Source organism: Pygoscelis adeliae, unplaced genomic scaffold (genome assembly GCF_000699105.1).
Source record: "Pygoscelis adeliae isolate BGI_AS28 unplaced genomic scaffold, ASM69910v1 C10075871, whole genome shotgun sequence".
NCBI lineage: Eukaryota > Metazoa > Chordata > Aves > Sphenisciformes > Spheniscidae > Pygoscelis > Pygoscelis adeliae.
Window position 1 is genome coordinate 1 of NW_008819436.1, and position 359 is coordinate 359.

Here is a 359-nt window from a genome sequence, read left to right on the forward strand (position 1 = left end):
GGACAGCGCTTCTCGGGGTCGAGGGCCAGCAGGCGCTGGAACATGCGCAGGGCGCTGTCCGTGAAGCGCCGCCACTGCGAGGGCAGCCCCCCCAGCCGCCCCTTCTGCCACCGCACAAACTCCTCGAAGAAGGCGTCGGAAGCCGCCGCCGCCTCCCAGGGGAAGTTACCGGTGAGGACGCAGAAGATGAGCACCCCGAAAGCCCAGACGTCGATGCTGGTGTCCACGGCAAAGCCCTCCGCCCGGCCGGCTTGGCAGACCTCGGGCGCCGTGTAGGGGATGGTGCCGCTGATGCGCTTGACCCGGCAGCCCACCTTGCGGGTCATGCCGAAGTCGGCCAGTTTGACGCGGCGGCAGTC

At 69.6% G+C, this 359-nt stretch overlaps 1 protein-coding gene across 1 annotated transcript; it reads right to left on the reverse strand.

Moving 5' to 3' along the window:
- Positions 1-9: 9 nt before the first annotated feature.
- On the reverse strand, positions 10-356 carry LOC103913906 (serine/threonine-protein kinase SBK1-like; the record flags this gene model as incomplete). The annotated part of the gene is made up of 1 exon (XM_009320525.1): positions 10-356. A coding segment is annotated over one exon (347 nt), but the record flags the coding sequence as incomplete, so codon positions are not given.
- Positions 357-359: the final 3 nt, after the last annotated feature.